General features: G+C 39.1%; 1 protein-coding gene across 1 annotated transcript in view; it reads left to right on the top strand.

The window, feature by feature from the left end:
* Positions 1–3,941: 3,941 nt before the first annotated feature.
* Positions 3,942–17,862, top strand: part of efna3b (ephrin-A3b) — a 57,574-nt gene continuing 43,653 nt past the window's right edge. Inside the window, exon 1 of the mRNA XM_081388134.1 lies at positions 3,942–4,771. Coding sequence (XP_081244260.1) covers positions 4,665–4,771 — 107 coding nt within the window. The 5' untranslated portion in view covers positions 3,942–4,664. The remainder of the gene's footprint in view (positions 4,772–17,862) is intronic.

Below are 17,862 nucleotides of genomic sequence, written 5' to 3'. Positions count from 1 at the left end.
GAGAGAATATGTGTTAAGGGCCACTTTTGTTTCTTAATTTTGAAACAGAGAAGTTCTCAGAATCGGTCCTTCAAACCCACAAATTGTGAAAGTGCACTTAAAGGAATATTATGGGCTAAATACTGAGTTCTATAGAGAACCTGTGTGGAATGCTTTCGATTACCAAAGGACAACTTGACTTGTTCCTTTAGTTTGTTGGAAAAAGATATTCAAATTCATTGAAACATGGTTAAAAATGGATAAAGAAAAAAAATGGAAAACTCATTATAGCAATGAACTTATAATGGAAGCAAGCACCCAAGTGTTCCAGAGAGGTTAAAAGCAGAAATGTGAAGCTTGACATTTTTTAAAGCACTTACAGGAATACTTCAGTGAAGACGGTTTGTTGAGGTTAAAATGATATAATAATAATAATAATAACACAAATAATATAAATTATATATCCATTCATCCACCCATCCGTTATACTGGAGTCTATCTATAGCATCTCAGGCCACAGGCAGGGGAAACACCCTGGACAGATGGCCAGTCCATCACAGGTCGCACACACACACACACACACACACACACACACACACACACACACACACACACACACACACACACACACACACACACACACACACACACAATTTAAAAAAAATAAGTTCAATGTATATAAGACCTTTATATACTGTAGCACCTTCATACATTGCTGCTCAATGTGCATCACAGTGGGGTTTTTTTTATTAAAAAGTGGGGACTACTTTTCTGGGTGGATGAATGCCTGATTATACACATAAACAGTGCTTTGTTTCATTACGCCCCTTCCAAATCGTGTACTAGTATCCTGTAATAGATACCAAGTAACAAGGTTTACTTTTTAGCTGATCATGACATGAGTTGAATGATTGAGTATATTAGACTAAATTAATGTTAATATGCAAATTTAGTCCCCGCCTCCACTCAGTCACACCATCGGTCTACCTGATCCACTCGGTCAACTGTAGCAAACACTGCACAATGGTAATTGGAAATATTGGTGTAATTCAGCCATATATGCTTGAACTAGAAACTGATTCAAAAGAAGAGGAAGAGCGAATTGTACAGGGTCATCTACAAATCAATGGTCAGAATGGTAATGCTCTCTAGTCTCCGCAACGTCGGACACATAACGGTAATAGATTGCCTTTGACTTGACTACGTATCAAACAGCTAATAATGTGTTGTTAATGTTACACAAACCATGTTCCCATTCGCCATCTCAGAGACAGACAGCTGTCTTCTAAAAATAAGCATCCTTAGAAACACTTTGGTTACATGTTTGTGATGGTAGGAAATGGATGGTTTCAAACCATTTTGAGACTACACTGCAGTTTTGAGAAGAAAATACTCAGCAACTAGTGTTGACTGATGAATTTGCACATGGTTTGTCTCAAAGCATATTAAAAATGCCACATAGACATTTAAACAACATTAAAAATTACAATTTTTAAAATGTATTCAGTGCTGCACACTTGCTTTTAATATCATATTTAGGGCCCGAGCACTGATGGTGTGAGGGCCCTTTTGGAATTGCTCCGTTTATGCTAATTGTATTTACTGCAAATTAGTTTTTTTCCCCCCAAGCTTATTATTCTCTGTTGCAACTGACCACAGTTGTAGTTCATGTGGAATATTTTTAAATGGCCATTCCGCATGTGCTAGATTCCCATGGGGTGATGTTTTAAATGAGATTTGGGAATGTGGGCAAATGCAGGCAAATAAAATCTACATTGTTGTACAACAGACTACAGAGCTTATTCGATTCTGGACCAATGTCTCCAGCGTGACGGTGACGCCGCATCACTTCCCAGTCACAGGCAGAGAACTTCCCGTGTCAAAAGGTCAGCCGTATAGCACGATGTGTTTCTGTTTTAGTTGGATAGTTTATTTCTGAAAGAAAAACAAAGTTAGGCAAGAGCTGAATGTTCTATTAGATTGAAGGCTATGGGTGTGTGGAGATTGGATTTGAGAGCGAGAACCGGTCATGTGACAGATAGAGCCGAGCAGGAACTCCCCGAGCTAAATGTCATAAGGGCCACGGTGTCACGGGGCCTGAAAATGATACACTACCATTTTTCATCATCTGCTCCTGAGACAGAGAGACACAATTGAATTGGGAGGCAGTATTGCAAATGAAAGATGTTTTATGAAAACTGACAACGGCCTGTCATGGTTATATAAAATGGTTTGAATTGTTGTAAATAAAGAAATGCAAAAAAAAAAAAAGGATGGAAAAAAAATATGTAAATTTCTCACTCTAGGGGGAGTGTACAACTGACTTGCTTGAATTTTACAATTTAGGAGCTATTTATGATTGCAAATTTCAAACTCAATTTGGAACATACTTAAAATACATGGAATCTTAGTGTGTGTGTGTGTGTGTGTGTGTGTGTGTGTGTGTGTGTGTGTGTGTGTGTGAAGAGGGAATATTTTCCTCTAGACTTACCGTACCAATTTACATTATTTATTTTTTCGCTTGAGTCCAAAACATTTGCTTGTGGGCTGACAGGGCGAAAGAACGACTGTTGAAAAGAGGAGTGCAATATTTCGTCAATGCCATAGAAACTCTTTCGGAGAGAAGGATGGCAGGCCGATGAGAGTGAGGCACACAAAGAGGTGACAGAGGTAGATCACGGGAGAGTGAACGAACAAAAGAAGGACAGAAATAGACTTCGAAAGAGTCAATGTAGCTTGACACAATGGGTGTAGGGCGAAGACAGGAGGAGCTGGCGAATGTGTGTGTGTGGGGGGGGGAGGGAGGGAGGGGGTGCTATGCTTTACAAATGGGCAGGGAGGAAAGACAGGTGAGAAATAGTAAAAAACAAAAAGAGGGAAGAGACAAAAAGACAGAGGGATTCCCCAATGACACCTAATCTCTTCCTCTCTTTCTCGCTGTCCTCTCTCCCTCTATTCCCTCCTTTTCTCCCAATAAATCATTTTGACTTCTGCTTAACCAACTCATTCCCAGCAGACGGGAGGCAAACTGCAACTATCCCTGCCCTGCAACCCTCTCCTTCCTCTCGCTCACTCGCTTTTTCTCATTCTTGGGGAAAAAAACCTACAAAAATCAAAAACTATCATGACTATCACCAAGGCAACGTGTCTTAAGGCATCATGACATCGATGTTCATGTAGGCTAATAAATATTACATAGCACTTTTCCTCTAAATTTTCACAAGTATTTCTGTATCTGTGCATTTATCTATTCAGTTGTACTTTCATATGATAGATAGATAGATAGATAGATAGATAGATAGATAGATAGATAGATAGATAGATAGATAGATAGATAGATAGATAGATAGATAGATAGATAGATAGATAGATAGATAGATAGATAGATAGATAGATAGATAGATAGATAGATAATTTGTATGTGTGTAAAGGTGTGTCTATAATTATGGAAGGCTCACATGGCACATGATCAAGCGAGACTGATTACTATCATATGAACATTATCAGCTCAACATCCTGTGTGTGTGGATGAGTAGATCCCATGAGTGAAGGACAGAGATAGAGATGAGCCAATCCATCAATCCATTCACCCTCCTAAGAGGATTTCCCATAATTATTCCATATTAGAAAAGACTTACACTGTCTAGAGAGAGAGAGAGAGAGAGAGAGAGAGAGAGAGAGAGAGAGAGAGAGAGAGAGAGAGAGAGAGAGGGAGAGCAGGTGTGGATAGAAGGATGGAGGTTTGCGGATAATAGGATATAAAGCACTGCACTCTGACAGACAGTAAGAGGATTGTGGTGGTAATTAAAACTGCTCTAGGAACGGTACCCGTCGTAATTGTTTAGTTAGCATATATAAAATAAAGTTTTTCTCCTCCGTCGCAAGAGAAGCTGTCTGAAAGCATCCCTGAAAGACGAGAGCTCAGAGCTAGAGCCAACGGACGCGCGCTTTTGTCCTGGACAGGAGGCGGAGCTGGTGTCTGAACGAGCACAGCCTACCAAACAGCGCGCGCGCTGGTGTGTGTGTGTGTGTGTGTGTGTGTGTGAGAGAGAGAGAGAGAGAGAGAGAGAGAGAGAGAGAGAGAGAGAGAGAGAGAGAGAGAGAGAGAGAGAGAGAGAGAGAGATGGCCAAAGAGAGCGAATAAAACTCGCTCGAGCACTTGTTCGTCACACAATTGTAGGCTAAGTGTGAAACATCCCGCAGCCGCGCGCAGGATTCTCCACGCGCATCCAACCAGATACGATCTCACGAGCAGCATCAACAAAAGAGAATATAGTTTTACAATCACGGAGCCTCGTTATCTCACGAGTTTCTTCAGCGCTACAGGGTGGACATATATCTCTCTTTCACGCATTTAAACTCACACCACCCGGCTGCCTGCATCTCCCTGCTCCGTCCGCGGAGACCCATCAGCGCGCGAATAGTGGTGGTCTCCTATCGGACCATTGGATTGGGGTTGACGCCATGGGGACAGAGGGAGGGGGTATTCGCCATGGATTCGTGACTTTTTAAACACTTAAAATAGAACATATTGCGAATCCCCGTATCTAAGTAGTTGAGCGAGCTGCGCTTTAGGTCGCATCTCTTCCTGTCCTTCTTTACCGAACGGGATGGTTCCAGCGCAGAGTCGCGTGGGGTGAGAAGATCTTGCAAGACTGGGAAGAAAAGCGAGAGATCGAGGGATTATGGCACTCTTCGCGCTCTGTCTTTTTATTCTGACGCTCACCTGCACAAACTTTGACCTCGTGACTGCAGCCAGGCACGCGGTACACTGGAACAGTTCAAACATACTGTAAGTAGCTACTATCGTCCTTTTTCCACTATTAAGTCCAAATTTATAAGAAAATAGATTTGAACAGATTTTTTAAAAAATGCTTTAAAATCTCTAAATCCTGCTTTAAAATGTGTGTGGGGTTTTTTTTCAGCCAGGAGAGTAGCTAATATAAACCAAATGTCGTAATGATCTATTTTGAACCCAGTTTAGAGGTTTACCTATTTATTGGGATTCCCTTATGGGGCAGGTGCATTAGTAGATCAGGACAGGAGCTTTTTGGGATGTGTTTGTGTTTTAATGTGAGTGTTTGTACATCTCTTTATATGACCATAATCAATGCAGGTGTTCGTTTTGATAATATGCATTTTTTATTTTTATTTTTTAAGAAAGAGTGATTGATTTTATTAACTTCTTGATCTTGAAAACAACTATATGTAGGTTAGGCAGATGTTTGTTGAATAGTAGTGCTTTGTAGTCCCTCAAATTGGTTGAAATTGTTACTCATCTGAGGATTTTGTTTCATTTGCTTTTAACTAAAGTAATTGACACAAAGCAGCTTTACAGTTTTATGCCTCAAGCTTCGATGATAGTGTCAAAGTCGGCCAGAAAACATGGAAACGATCACTTGAAACTCTAGATAGGCTAGATGTACTGACATGACAAGGAGTGATTTCTGCCCCAAATATGAGTCTAGTACAGTTACATATCTGCTGTACATTAGAAATATCTTAGGTTTGCACCTTTGTCCTCACAGAACCTCTTTCTCTCTCTCCTCCTTGTGTGTTTCTTTCCATCACTTCTCCGTTCACTCACACTCCTGTATGTTTCTCTCAGGGAGTCTCCGTCCCAATCTGCTTTTTCGTTCTCCTCCCTCTTTCAGCATCATGCATGGAGCCCAGTGTATAGTCCCCACTTTTCATTCCATCTGCTGTAATTAGCGGCACTTTTTCAAAATGACCTCAATATGCCATGCATTGTGACACCATTCAATCTCAGCATCTCTCACTGTCACACACACACACACTCTCTCTCAGTCTCTCTTTCTCTCACACTTCATTATTTGACTTTATATTAGAATGACTGAGGTGTTTAGGTCACGGTCTGACTGAACGGTAAATTAGAGCAACAGTGCAGATATAGATGGGTGTGTTGGTGTATTAGATTATCATCTGGCACTACCAGTTTTAAAACCTATGAAACAATGCAGGAATTGACCTAGTTTGCAGGTACTGTTCACACTAATAAGTAGCTTGGGGCAGAATACAAATTTGGCAAATTAAACGCATGGACCTGCAGCAGCCCACCTGCCTGAGAGCCTCTTATTTACAGGTACTCCTATCTAAATCTCAATCACTCACTCACCCTTCACACATTTTACAGTGATTATATGAAAATCTGGATCCTGTTTTAAGCCGGGCACACATTGTATGATTTTAATTGATCCTAAAATCGACATTGGACACCCCCGGGATATTATTTTGCCCCACTTCGGGTTTCACCCCAGTTTGGGCCTTTGTATATACAAATATTATAATTCATATTTTATTCAAAGGACCATATGATCATCATATTGCCACAGTTTTGAGTATGGCCATGTGACTGACTACGTAATGTCTGTGTTCGTAGGATGACAGAACTTGCACATCCTCCCTGAATTAATTGATTGATGAATGCTATGAATTGATCCCAGCAGAGCCACGCAAATGCAAACATTTACAGTCTGAATAGTGATAAAGACTCTATTCAGAGGTTTTCAATCAGGGTGCTGGGACCCACTAGGGGGCCTCAGCAAACTTCCAAGAGGACCGTAGGATTACTTATTCAAAATATTATTAATCAATTAATAATATATATATATGTGACACCAGACCACAAAACCAGTCACATGTCGCACGGGTATATTTGTAGCAATAGCCAACAATACATTGTATGGGTCAAAATTATCGATTTTTCTTTTATGCCAAAATCATTAGGCTATTAAGTAAAGATCATGTTCCATGAACATATTAAATGTTCTACCGTACATATATAAAACATTTATTTTTGTGAGTGAATGCAGCACAATCGCGAACATAAATGAACAACTTTAAAGGCGATTTTCTCAATGTTTTGATTTTTTTGCACCCTCAGATTCCAGATTTTCAAAGAGTTGTATCTCAGCCAAATATTGTCCTATCCTAACAAAACATACATCAATGGAAAACGTATTTATTCAGCTTTCAGGTAGTGTATATATCTCAATTTTAAAAAAATGACCCATGTGACTGGTTTTGTGACCCAGGGTCACGTATAATATATCACAAGTTCACGTATTTGACGTATATATATAGGCCTACTCTTGTGCTGATTGAATAGATCGTTTGAACGTGCTCCTCCCCAACCATGTTAATAAAACATCATATATACCTTTAAAATTTTGTTGGACAACGGAGTCAAAAGGGTTGAAAATCACTGCCCTACGTCAAGAGAAATATTTAATGATCCCCAAAATTTTTACCGCGAATTTTTACAGCGAGGCAAAATTTACAGACCATTTTTTAAGAAACGTTTTGAATCTTCTGATTTTGAAGAAAATTCATGGTAAAATGTCCAAGGACAGTCTTACTTATTGGTAACTGGAAGCGATAGACAAAATATTTTATAAAACAACACGCAATAAGGGCCGTTTTGCACACAACGATATTGCGTGGGCTAGTTTACGCCTTAGGTGTTTAGCTCTACGTTATATCTGCGCCTCCATGTGCTTTTAGCTTTACACTAGAGTTCTCACTGTGCAGAGAAATGAAAAGTGCCTCTTCCATCCAGTTTCACCATACAGAGAGAGCTGTCTAACTGCATTAGCATCAGTAGCAGCACGGGGCGGACATGCTACGTGATAAAACCAAATTAAACTGGATTATTTTCAAGGATTATTTTTAATAAGACTTCTACAGCAAATGCTATTACACACTTTCGGCCCACTGCACAGTAGAAAGTGTGGACATTAACCCCATTTTACTAAGAGCTACTGTTTTCTTCATAATGTTTGTGTTCCAGGAAGTGTGTACTTTGTTTTGGTTTTTAAAAGAAGTGTATGGGGAAATTAGCCTGTAAGCTAGCATTATATGTATAGACTTCCCTCTCTCTCCATTACTGCTCTGCAACACTGATGACACCCTGTTACCTCAGCTTGGCCTAGATATACAGCACAGAGAAAGAGAGAGAAAGAGATTTAGAGCTGTGATATTTAAGCATTATATTGTTGAATGTCGAACTATACGCTCGCGCTATATGTCCGCTTATTCTCAGGAGTCAGAGCCTAAATGTAGCACAGCATGCTAATAGCGCTAATAGCTGTGGTCAGTGTGCTGAATTTGGGTCTATAACAAGAGCTGCACAGTCACTCTGTCTCTCCTCGCCGTGGACTACACCGAACAAACTAGTGTTCTCTGGATAGCGTTTTGACTCGGGGGTGTAATACAGAGCGCGTGTGTGAGTGTTCTACAACTAAACGTCTTTGTTTTCGAGCAGAGCACGTTTGGTGTAAACAGTAAGCGAGGTGCCGTCGGCTATGAGGTAAAAAACGAAAACAAAGCAACCAGTCCACTGCCTCCTCATTCATCTTCTAAGAGAGTTATAGCTGAGAGTGTACCTTCAGCTCGCTTACACACACACACACACACACACACACACACACACACACACTGACAATTACTGAGCGTGGAGTGGGCAGTGATCCTAACGGCCCTACACTCTCGCTCCAGTGATGCATGTCCCGTAAAAAATACAGAACCCTCTCAGATGCATAATTAGAAAACGGAGTTGAAAAATGCATATACGAACTGCTGGTTTTCCGTGGCAAACACACATCTGCTGACGAAAGGATTACAGTCACATGAGGGAACACTGTGGTATGTAATGGAGAAAAAGCACTGTAAACACATGTGTAATGTTAGTAGAGATGAAGTGTGTGTGGACTCCAGGGGCGAACATCTCCGCTCTGTTAGAGCACAATTACAGAACACGAGTAGAAAACACCAGCCTGGACTGAACAGAAAGTCTCTAATACGACTGCTGAAAAGCATTAAAACTACAAATCAGTGTTGGGTGAAACTGGGGGACCAATCAAAGTTTGTTTTTGTGCTAACATCTAACTTAACTGTGTTATTCAAGTCCAAAATATGATTGAAAAAGTAATGTGATTGAATCAACCTTTGCACATTAGACTTTATGAATGACATTTTTTAAGGGTTAAACCAGGTAGAATATAGCTAAGGTAACTTAGCATTTTTCATTTTTGCAGTGCTTTATTGTCAGGAATTATGTAAGATCATTGTGGGAATATTGTACAATGAATTTGCTGTAAGGGTGGTGGTTTTATACAGGTCGACGATTTAAAAAGAAATTAAAAAGAAATAAAAAATTTTGGGCGCAACCTGACAAGAGTCGACTTGCATAATCCCTAAATCTTTTTCCGCCTCTAGCATAAGCATAAGCCGAAGTCAACTATCTTAAAGATTTTTTTTAAAGATACAATTAATAGTTCTTTAGCTAGTGTTATCATCGCTATTCTTCGTGTAGGCTACTTTAAGTACGGATACCACAATGGTGTGTGGTCTTTTCAATGTGGAGTTTTATGTAAATTAGACTGATAATAATGAGTTTTAGACAGCGTTTACACAATAATTAATTCACTTACCTGTCGAACAAAAAAATAAGCAACTTGGGCATCAGGTAATGATTCTCCCATTGTCACCGCTGCTAAAGCTCGATAATAATTGTGTACCATTGTCTAATTTTCATTCTTCGCAACACCAAACTACACCAAACTATACTCAACTACTCAAACTACTACTATAGCGTATCTACTGAAGCGTCAGCCAATAAGCATGAGGAGGATTCTCTCAGATGCTAGTAAAACACAGCGGGTCACGTCATTTCAACATGGTGAACATGGAGACTGACCCACACCTTACATAATTAAAAAAGTTTTTGTAGAAAACTAGTATGAGTACACATCTCATGTGGGTGAGCGTACACCATTCGGATGACTAGCTCTTCACAAAAAATGATTTATTTCTAAATGTGTGAAACTTTAGAAATAAGCACCTTTAATAGACCTTTTCGTGATGTATTTATTTATATGTAAATCTATATAGAAAGTAATCATGAATCTATTCAGGAATACACCTCAGGCGAAAGTCATTTCTGTTTTTAAACATCTATTTACCGCTAGGTAAAAATGCATGGTCTGACAAGCATGTACATTTTTTTAGGTACTAAAATATTTGAAGATCTTGTTTAAATACACTTGTATACTGATGAGCCAAAACATTATGACCAGTGACAGGAGAAGCGAATATTGCTGATCATCTCCTAACAAGGCCACATATTAATGTCTGGGTAGATTAGATGGTAAGCAAACAATCAGTTCTTGTAATCTTCGTGTTGGATTCAGGAGAAATGGGCAGGAATTAAGATCTAAGCGACTTTGACAAGGGCCAAATTGTTGTGGCAAGGCGACTGAGTCAGAGTATCTATGGAACGGCAAGACTTGTGGGTTGCATCCGGTCAGCAGTGGTGAGAATTTACCAACAGTGGTCCGAAGAGGGACGTACCGGTGACAGGGTGTTGGGCGCCCAAGGCTCATTGATGCACAAGGGCAACGAAGGATATGTATAGTCTGAGCCAAAAGGTGTACTGTGGCACAAGTCACAGAATTTAATTGATAGTAGCTGCAGACCAATCAGAGTGCCTATGATGACCCTTGTCCACTGTCGAAAGCATCTACAGGGTGGGCCATTTATATGGATACACCGTAATAACATGGGAATGGTTGGTGATATTAAAGTCCTGTTTGTGGCACATTAGTATATGTCATGGTCACCACCCATCTTGAGGAGTTTGCCCCCTCACATATACTAATGTGCCACAAAAAGGACTTTAATATCACCAACCATTCCCATGTTATTACGGTGTATCCATATAAATGGCCCACCCTGTACAATGGGCATGTGAGCGTTGGAACTAGACCTTGGAGCAGTGGAAGAAGGTTGCCTAGTCCAATGAGTCCCGTTTTCTTTTACATCACGTGAACGGCAGTGTATATTCACGGCGAAGTCCTTTTTCGTTCTTCGTTTTGGGGTAAAACAAAGTTCGAAATACATGAGCAGCGATATACTGTTATCAAACATCTGATGACACCCACACTGCTGAGAGCGACAGTTAGATAAATATGTATATATGTGCTGCGCTTTCCTCTCTGTAACAAAATAAACACACATCAAAATTGCGAAAAAAGCATTTTTTTAATAAAGCATAAGAAAAGCATCTGATCATAGCAATGTGGATATGTTTGCAAGAGCTCTGCAATTCAGCACTCTTGTAAAGTCACGTCACGTTTTTTTATATAGTACTTTACACAATAGATTGCTTAAAATCAAGTAGCTTTACCGTATGAAAACATGAAAAACAGTGTCATTGTCTCATTTCATCAGAAGTACAACTTCATTTTCTACTATAAAGCAGCTCCTCCAGTGTGTTCATGTTTTCATTCACGGACATCTGATCACAACGGACTCGAGAGGAGAAATGAACTGGAAAAGATTTCCATGTGAAAGAAGGCGGAGCCTCCGCGCACAACTACATGTTACGTAATCGCCACGGACCAACAAAGTTTACCAGCCGAAGCAAACTTTTCCAGAAGATTCGCTTTGGCAAGCTGTTTCGAACTCCCAAAACGAACTCCAAACGAAGTGTGTTTTGGCCTGATTTTGTTTGAAATTACATCACCTCAGTTCGCTTAAAGTATATCAGGGCCTTAAGTGTGTGCTGTTCCCTGAGGCAGTAATGGCACCAGGATGCACTGTGGGACGACGACAAGCCGGTGGAGGGAGTGTGATTCTCTGGGCAATGTTCTGCTGAGAAACCCTGGGTCCGGCCATTCATGTGAACGTAAAACACCTAAACATCTCTTCATGACAAGGGTGTTCCCTGGTGGAAGTGGCCTCTTTCAGCAGGATAATGCACCCTACCACACTGCACACATTGTCCAGGAATGGTTTGAGGAACATGATGAAGAGTTCAAGGTGTTTCCCTGGAATGGCCTCTAAATTCCCTAGGTCTCAATCCAACTGAGCATCTGTGGGATGTGCTGGACCAACAAGTTCACGGTGGCTCCACCTCGCAACCTACTGGACTTGAAGGATCTGCTGCTAACGTCTTGGTGCCAGATACCACAGGACACCTTCAGGGGTCTTGTAGAGTCCTTGCCTTGGCAGGTCGGCACTGTTTGGGCAGCACGCAGTGACCAACAGCATATTATGCAGGTGGTCATGATGTTTTGGCTCATCAGTGTATGCAAGTATTATGTACATTTCACTTTTTTGTTTGGCTTCTTTCCTTTAGGGGTTCAAATGGGTTCAGACCCCTGTAATTCTTTCAGAAATTGCACACTAAGATGCTACTAATAGCACATCTGAAAAAAAGTTTTAAGTGTCCTGTTACTCAACTTCCTGCAGTGAAGTGGTGTTGGATCTAGAAAAGGGGTCTTGTTTATGCATTGTTTAATATATGCTTTAGTTGAATAAGCGTGAGAATGAGTTTTTCTCTGCTTAATAATAGTACATTTTTAAAGCTGCAATCGTAAACTTTGACCTTATGAATATATGCCACCTATACGTGAAAGTTTACGAACATGTGCCTTCACCTTGCACCCTCAAGATTTCAACTTAAGGTTTAAATTAAATAGAAAACTGTTTAACCGTTTAATTAAACCGTTTAATTAATCACAAAATAATTGTAGTTATATCCTGTTTTAAAAATGTTATTTATTGTAATATAATAATAAGCTTTTGGCAAGGGGTTGGTAAGATGTTTGAAAATAGATGTTCTATTATTTGGTTTAAAAAAAAAACTGTAAAAACGGTATAGTTTATATTATTACAATTTAAAATAACAGTTTTCTATTTGATTATAATTTTAAAATGTAATTTATTCCTGTGATGACAAAGCTGAATTTTCAGCATCATTACTCCAGTGTTCAGTGTCACATGATCCTTCAGAAATCATTCTGAAATATTGATTTGCTGCTCAAGAAACATTTCTTATTATTATCAATGTCAAGTCAGTTATCCTGCTTATTTTTTTGTTGAAACCACGATACAGTTTTTCCTCAGGATTGTTTGACGAATAGAATATTCAAAAGAACAACATTTATGTGAAATGTAAATTGTTTGTAAATAAATTATAAATGCCTTTACTGTCACTTTTGATCAATTTGTTGCATTTTTGCTAAAGTAGAATACATTTATTTTAAAAAGAAAAAATCATACTGACCCCAAACTTTTGAAAGGTAGTGGATGCAAGACTAGGAAACTCTATACCAGATTATTGGATCATTGTGTGTGTGTGTGTGTGTGTGTGTGTGTGTGTGTGTGTGTGTGTGTGTGTGTGTGTGTGTGTGTGTGTGTGTGTGTGTGTGTGTGTGTGTGTGTGTGTGTGTGTGTGTGTGTGTGTGTGTGTGTGTGTGTGTGTAAGAGAGAGCACAGGTGTGTCCAGGTGTTGTGCAGATGGCTCTCACACTCACAGGTTGGCTCAGGTGAGGTGAGCTGATTTCACGCTGTGCGCAGGTTAAAATCTTGAGGATAAGCAGCCAACTTGCTTATTTCCTGTATTGTCATTAGCAATGCACAAACAAGGGATTTGATTGGCAGGTGGATAAAAAAAACAGAACACCAAAGCTCATAAATCAGATAACATTCTGAGGTTTGCATATGCAAATTGCTCGGTGCATATTCATGAGTAAACGGAGAGATCTATCTAAGTGACAGAGAAGACCTGGTTCTCGTTCATCAACTTTGCGTTATCATTGAGTGAAAGCTAGTCTGTGCATGTGTGCGCCTGATGTGCTTTATGATGTTTGTATCTATGTGAAGAGCAGCAGTCTTAATTAATAACGCCAGTTCAACTGAGGTTGATGAATGAGGCAGTTGTGCATAACCACATCCACTTATCACACCAATCACTTCTGTTTATTTATTCTTCGTCATGGTGAGGGTTGCAATGAATGCAGGGGATGCCATGTAAGAAGATGTTCCACGCTCTTTCTTTTCTATAACGGCGCCTTTACTTAGTTATTCATAATCACACAATTTATTCATTTAATGTTTTTAATACTCATTTCACCTTCTGTGGCTCAGCCTCACTTCGTTTCGTTCATCTCCTCTTTTTAATTGTTATGAATACCATTTATTTCTTTATTACCCATTTCCAAACTGTGTGACACTCTCCAAGAGCATGATGGGATCCCAGCAGTCTTGGCACACTGTAAAAAAACAATAAATAACTGTTGTGCTTATGAACATTTTGGAGTTAGTTCCATCATGTTTTTGGACGCACTGATATATATTTTAAAATGATGGCAGATACAGATTAATTATTGTTGTAATAAATGGTCAGTATTCAAATTCTATGTTATTTTGTTTATGGATATGCTAGTGAATTTATGCATCACAACATTACAATGTACAGTATGAAAATTTGCTCAAGATTACATTTAACAGTGTTAATAAATTATTTTGTTTTTAAAGACTAACTTTAAGTGAGTATTAAAGTGAGCAAAAACATACCAGAAATGCACAATTATTTAATTCATTATTGGCCAATATATATTACAGTATATTGCCTGATAATGACAGATAAATATCTCTCAGCCGATAACCAATTTATATTTTGTGAATCCCTAATTCCAGGTAGTATCATACATAGCTACTTTGACTTAAATGCTAGATAATCAAGCAAGATTACTATTTAAACGAATATTAGAATATTTATGAAACAAGCCTTTTTGTGACCATTTAAGAGCATTAGACTGCCGTGCACAAGCTCAGTGAGGTTCAGGCTTGATATGAAGGGGCAGATCAAGAGTACCTTATTTAACCAGGAACAATAATAATTAAAAAAATGTATTTGAAAGTAATAATTATAATGTTGCCTAATAAGACAGACAGACAGTTTTACTCACTGAGAGATTTATTTGTGAGGGAATAATTACCTAATAATTTTATTGGAGTCTTACACACTTGATGTACAGTTAGTCTGTGCTGTGCATTCATTTCAACAGCAATTATGGGAGTGGCTTGATGCAGCGCAGGAGATGCAGACTTAGTAAAAAAAAAAATTTTGTCTGCTGAGCCATTAGAAAAATGTCCTTGACCCTTAAGAAACTTTTATTAATGCTGTCACATAACAAATCTGCTTTACAGGTAAAATGAAATGAATTGCTAAAAATGTAAAGTCTTTATTAATACTAATATAAATACTACTTAGAAATCACTAAGTAAATATTTGTGAGTCATATAAAAAAAAAACTACATATTTCATTGTTTATGAATTTTATGTCGTTTTGGTCGTTTGGCTTTTTTCTTTAGAAGGGTCCAGAAATCCATCAAGTTTTTTGCCAGGTGTGTGATGTTCTTTTTTTTGATGTCATTACGTTGTTGAATTGCTGATCATTTCGAGTATCGATATATATCTGCCCTGTCCAATGAACACAAGAACGTGCACTTATCTCAGGCAACTTAATCCTTAATAAAATCTGCAAATCCGTTTGGAGAACCAAATTATCCACAGAGATCAGTTACCACGATTAGAAGATCTGGCATCTGTCAAATAATCTCAGATGTATTAAGCGAGATACGAAGAATAGACCCTGGGATGTTTGTTCAGCCTAACTGAAAATTCTAAGATTTTTTATATTGAACAATTTTGTTGATTTGTTAAGGGTTGGTGATTCACAGCATGCTCTTCTTCGGCATTAACAATTTTTAATTTTCTGTAGTCTCATGTCGCCATGACATTTTTAGTTTTCTCAACTTTTTTATTTTTGACAGTGCAGCGGTAGCAGGGGGTCTGTTTCGTACTTCAGGGAGGATGTTAATGTAGATGGAAATTATGTATTTCGAGCCACTTCCAGTCTCCAATTATTCACTTCAAAAGCAGGCCAGATTTGACACACCTTTCATTACTACAACTCATGATGATGAAACGAACAACACCGGCTCTCGCCTCACACCACTGTGTTTTATTATAACCAAATTATTTGCATAGAAACACCATCTCTTGTGGTCTCGTCATCCCTCTTTTTGTGAAATGGCCATGATTCAGTCCTTATCTGAAAGTTGTTTTTTTCTAAATTTATGGCCATTTCTAATCTGTAATGCCTCAAAGAGTAGAATAGGCCTCATGTCTCCCCTTTGCTGGCAAATTTCCCTCAGTACATCTTGAGAAAAAACAGATTCGTTCTTTGCTTGGCGGTAAAAGTAAGTTTGAAATACCTTTAAGGGACATAGGTCTACTGTTAACGAACATCCCTATGCTGTCCACAAAAATGACAGTGGTGAGAAACGTCCAATCACGTCACTTTATACAATATATTGCTTTAAACAAGTTTTTCAGTGTTAAACACTAAAAAAGTGTCAGTGTCACTATCAGTTAGAATTAAAATGTCAGTTTCTACAATAAAGCAGCTCTCCAGTGTGTTCATGTTTTTACTTGCGTCTGACCTCGACGGACTGAACAATTGAAAATGAACCGGAGAAGATTTACATGCCAAAGAAGTTCCAAGGTGTTTACCAGCCGGAGCAAACTTTGCCAGAAAGTTTGCTTTGGTAGGATGTTTCAAGCTACTAAACAAACTCTAAAGTAACGAACTTTATTTTGGCCTGATTTTTTTTTAAATGACGTCACACCAGTTCGTTCTTCGATTTCGCTTGAAATGTATCAGAGCATCCAGCTGGCAGATGTCCAAACCCCCTTTGAAACCAACAATTATTTTAGGCTGGTTTAAGCTTCTTCTTTTTTTCAGCTGAGAAAGACATTAAGTGTGCTTCAGATCACACACACAGACATAAACGTGCATATACGCACTAATAAATGAGTTTGTATGGTTGTCTGTGTGGTCCCTCTGAGTGTATGTGTGTGGTCTCTTTATCTGTGTGTGTGTGTGAGTGTGTTTGTCCTTTGGAGAAGGGGAAGTGAGCAGTGTAAATGTCTCTGATTTGAACAGGAAGAGCCGTGACTCCCGCTCATTTAAATCCAGCAGGCTGATGGAGGTGAATCGCTCAATGGAAGAGTCATCTCAACTTAATGAATAGAGGAGAAAAAGAGCATTTGGAGTCTTTCATTCTGTCCGTCTCTCTCTGATTCTCCTGTTACTCTGCTCTTTCGAGCTCTGGCACACAGAACAACAGCTATCTTGCACACAGACAGGCTTCAAAGCCTTCAAACACACACACACATATAGTGAAATGCTGCCTGGGACTCGAGTACATGCTGATATACAGACATATGACAGCAGGATATATCCCCGTCTGTGTGTGTTCTGTAAAGTTTGGAGGCTTTCCTGCCCTCTTTTCACATCAGCAAAAGACAACTGGCTCATGTGATCCATTTGAACACACACACACACACGCAAGTGCACAAGTAGGAGATCGAGAAGCACTAATCTAGACAGACAAGCTAATTCGGAAAGTATCGCATATGCAAATGTAAACGTGAAGAGGTTGAAAAGCAGAGGCTTTCAAACAGGTTATAATCACAGTTACTGCTGCTTCATGTTAGTTTAGTGTGACCGACGCGTGATCAGGGTTTTTAGCAGTGGTTAAAAGACACTTTCATTTTATTTCTTGTCAACACATCAGGTTAAAGGGTGGTAGTGTTCAGAGGTTTAGACCTGCATTAACAGTGCCTTAAGGTGAAGTGTGTAATTGTTTTTTAAGTGGATGTTAAAATACTTTCTCGCAGTTTAATATGCAGAGACAACTATAAGTAAGCCATTTGCTGGTTGTTTCTCACAAAAAGTGTAAACACTGTGGCTCTGTGGGGCTTTCAAAACTTTGTTTGTTTGAGAATCCTGACCAGGCTGGCATAGCAACACTGACTCAACAGAGTTTAGGGGCGTGGTTATCGGTTTAGCTGACCAATGGCAGATGGAATGAGTGTTAAGGGAAACCAGTTTGAAAACAGTCATTGGTTGAATCTGGAATAACATACTAGTATAATAGTATATTTCTGCCATTTAAAGACATATCAGAAATACTAAGAATAGAATTCAGCTACACTTGAAATCA

The sequence above is a fragment of the Scardinius erythrophthalmus genome, assembly GCF_964197995.2.
Source record: "Scardinius erythrophthalmus genome assembly, chromosome: 16".
In the NCBI taxonomy this organism is placed as follows: domain Eukaryota; kingdom Metazoa; phylum Chordata; class Actinopteri; order Cypriniformes; family Leuciscidae; genus Scardinius; species Scardinius erythrophthalmus.
This window is presented reverse-complemented; position numbering and strand designations above follow the sequence as displayed.